This window comes from Glycine max, chromosome 12, assembly GCF_000004515.6.
Source record: "Glycine max cultivar Williams 82 chromosome 12, Glycine_max_v4.0, whole genome shotgun sequence".
Taxonomy (NCBI): domain Eukaryota; kingdom Viridiplantae; phylum Streptophyta; class Magnoliopsida; order Fabales; family Fabaceae; genus Glycine; species Glycine max.
This window is the reverse complement of record NC_038248.2, coordinates 23,913,080-23,916,192: the sequence shown is the minus strand read 5'-3', so window position 1 is coordinate 23,916,192 and position 3,113 is coordinate 23,913,080. Positions and strand designations below refer to the sequence as shown.

The 3,113-nt window shown below is 36.0% G+C and overlaps 1 protein-coding gene across 1 annotated transcript; it reads right to left on the bottom strand.

Moving 5' to 3' along the window:
* Nucleotides 1-247: 247 nt before the first annotated feature.
* Nucleotides 248-1,558, bottom strand: LOC102668964 (uncharacterized). Its single transcript, XM_006593153.1, has 3 exons — nucleotides 904-1,558; nucleotides 732-773; nucleotides 248-657 (listed from the first exon to the last, which is right to left on the bottom strand). Exons 1-3 carry the CDS (start codon nucleotides 1,556-1,558, stop codon nucleotides 248-250), a joined length of 1,107 nt encoding a protein of 368 aa, XP_006593216.1.
* Between the last annotated feature and the right edge of the window lie 1,555 nt (nucleotides 1,559-3,113).

Sequence of the window (3,113 nt, the reverse complement as noted above, 5' to 3'; positions counted from 1 at the left end):
ATTCTGTGAGGAATTCTAATTCTGGGCAGGCGATCAACTAGCTTCTGTGACTGGAGTTGATTCAGGCCCTTGAAATTCAAATGCCCAAGTCTAGAATGCCAAAGCCAACTCTCATCTTCATTGGCAGTTGATGCTAAACACTGCACATCAGCATTATTCATATTCACTTGAAAGGTTCTGTTTCTGGACAATGGAACTTTGAACACTCTTACATCACCTAGGTCTAGTAAATCCATAAACTTGTTCTTCAGGATGCTGAGAAACCCTTTTCAAGAAGCTGACCCAAACTCATCAGATTATACCTCATATCTGGCACATACATCACTTTTTCTATTATTGCTAGACTTCCATCACTCCTTTTGAAAGCAACATTTCCAACTCCCATGCTCTTCACAGTACTGTTATCTGCAAATTTTATGGTGCACCTCCTGCTATTACCAAGATTCACAAGCCAATTCAGATTACAGGTCATGTGATTTGAACATCCAGTGTCCAAATACCATGTTTCTGCATCACCATTGTTGCTGAAATTGCAGATTGTTGTCATCAACACAATTGCTTCCACCTCTGAATCACTATCACTTTCCTGTTTTGCTTGTTTTGCTTGTGCCATGTGAGCCTCATTTCTGATGTATTTCTTCTTCTTCTTTCTTGCATCTGCACTTCCACATTCATTATCAAAATGACCCCAGCCTTAACAATTGTAGCATCTGATCTTGCTTTTGTTAAACCTTCATTTTCCAGCCTTATTGCCTGAACATGCTTCCCTTTTTCTGCCATATGACATAGATTGTTCCAGAGCATAGTCATTTTGATCAAACTTGCCCTGAGCTGAAGGATTCTTTCCTTCATACTTGTTTCTATATCTCTTAGCATTTCATTTCCACTTCTTGTTCTTCCAACCTTGCTTCTGTTTCGAAGCATACAAGGCCTGATCTTGCAATCTTGCTGGGCTCCTCCCATTCATCTTCAGATCATATGCTTCTAGAGAGGCTTGCAACTGCTCGATTTTAATCTCAGACAGGTCCCTTGCCTCTTCGATAGCAGCAACTCTCCCATCAAATTGAGGGGTTAGAGTTCTCATCACCTTTTCTACCAAATCTTGATCCTTGAATCTCTCACCATATTCTTGCATTTGATTCACAATTATGAACAATCTTGTGAAGTAATCACAGATCCTCTCATTGTCTTCCATCTGGAGTAGCTCATATTGTCTCTTCAAAGTGTTTAGCTTCACTTTCTTCAACCTGCCATCACCAGAACAGGCTTTTGCTAGGATATCCCATGCCTCCTTCGAAGTTGTGGCAGTTGCAATTTTTTCAAAATGTGCAGAGTCAACACATTGATGCAAGAAAAAAAGTGCCTTACAGTCTTTCTTCTTCAAATCCTTCAAAACTTGTCTTTGAGCATCTGGTGTGCTGGCTGTAGGCTCTTCAATCTCATTCTGAACCACCTCATAGACATCCTGAAAACCAAAGAGGGCTCTCATCTGCACACTCCATTTGGACCAGTTTTTCCCATCAAGAACTGGTAAATTTCCAGGTACATGGCCATTCATGATGCTATCTTGATCGATCCACACTCAAGCTTTTCTAGCAATCACCAAGATTCTTTTGCAAGATCTAGCAAGATCCAGAATCTGCCAAATCTTGATTCTCAATGCCTCACAGGTTGCTTCACTCACAACTCTCAGTTGTTTCACACTTGAAGGATCCACACTATTTGAATCTCTCACCACTCTTTCTCAATTCACACCTCTCTTATCCCACCTAGTCCCAAGACTTAGTGCTCTTGATACCAAATCTGTTGGGGAGAAAGAGAGAAAACCAGGAAAAGGCATATACTAAAATGAGATGAATTGTATTATAGAATTGAATTACATAGAGGCTATTTATACAGCTCAAGTTCAGCCTCAATCACTGTCTTATCACACTCAACTAACTAAACAAACTACCAAACTTACATCTAATATTTTGAATTACAGCTAACAGGGATTACACTACAATTGCAACATTTCTCCCTCGAGAGCCATTTTTCTCTATCGCAAAATGCTACATGTTGGACAAAAGTCCGATAATTTCACCTACACTTTTGTCCCCAAGGCATGTGGGGACCTTCTGCTTCGGCAAATTGGTAGAAAGGTTTGTGCTTTGTGCTCAAGCTACAAAATTACCGGTGCCTCCACGCTGCGCTTCAGATTCGGATTCCTTTGCTGGCGTGCTGCGTATCAGATCTGGTTTTAGATCTCAAGCAAGAAGAGGGGTGATGGAAGTGAGTTTCAGATCTGGTCCATTAAAAACGTCCTTGCTGGAATCTTACTTATACTGTCCAAAATCGACAACACCACGATGACGGAGACAGAGTTCTCAATGCAGATGGTGTCGTTGATGCTGGTTCTTCTTTGAAAGATCGACGGCAAATCGAGGCTGGACGTGCTCGGCAACGATTGGGTCTTAATCAGAAGCTAACGCGACACAGTTTATGGCGGTTTATAATTTTTAAAATAAGATAAAGATAATGATGATTAAAAATAAGGTTTAATTGCAAAATTTGTTCTATTATTTTGTCTATTACACTAAATCATTCTTCTATTTCTTAATTTATTATTTGAATCTCCTTATATTTCAAAATATATTATCTTAGTTTCAGTCTGACTAATGATTGACGGTTAAACTTTAAACGTTGATCAGATTAAAAAAATTTATCCATATTTTTCTTTAAAAATAAGAACTTAAAAAAAATAGTTAAAGAAGAACTAAAATCATCATCATTAAAGTAATAAACATACTCTTCTATTACTACCCTTAAGTACTCATTTAAATATTTAGTACAAAATATAATATTAATATAATTTTTATGCGAAAATAATTTAAAATTCAAATTGTATTCTTTTTTAATTTATTATTTTTTTATAATCTTATATATTATCTTTTAAAATATAACATATAAGATTAAATTTTATTTTCACGTAAATTAGAATATGTATACTTATATAAGTTTTATTTTTTATTTTATATATTATATTTTTATAATATTATGTATTTTTATGACACTGTCCAAAACTTATTTTATAAAATAAATATAGTATAAATTTTATCTTTAATATATATTTT

Bases quoted from the DNA above. Each gene is read 5' to 3' on its own strand.
- LOC102668964 (XM_006593153.1), bottom strand. From the start codon at position 1,558: ATGAATGGCCATGTACCTGGAAATTTACCAGTTCTTGATGGGAAAAAC. The intron at 774-903 runs GTTGGAAGAACA...GTCATATGGCAG, and splicing joins TGCTTCGAAACAGAAGCAAG to AAAAAGGGAAGCATGTTCAG. The intron at 658-731 runs GTTTAACAAAAG...GTGGAAGTGCAG, and splicing joins AATAAGGCTGGAAAATGAAG to ATGCAAGAAAGAAGAAGAAG.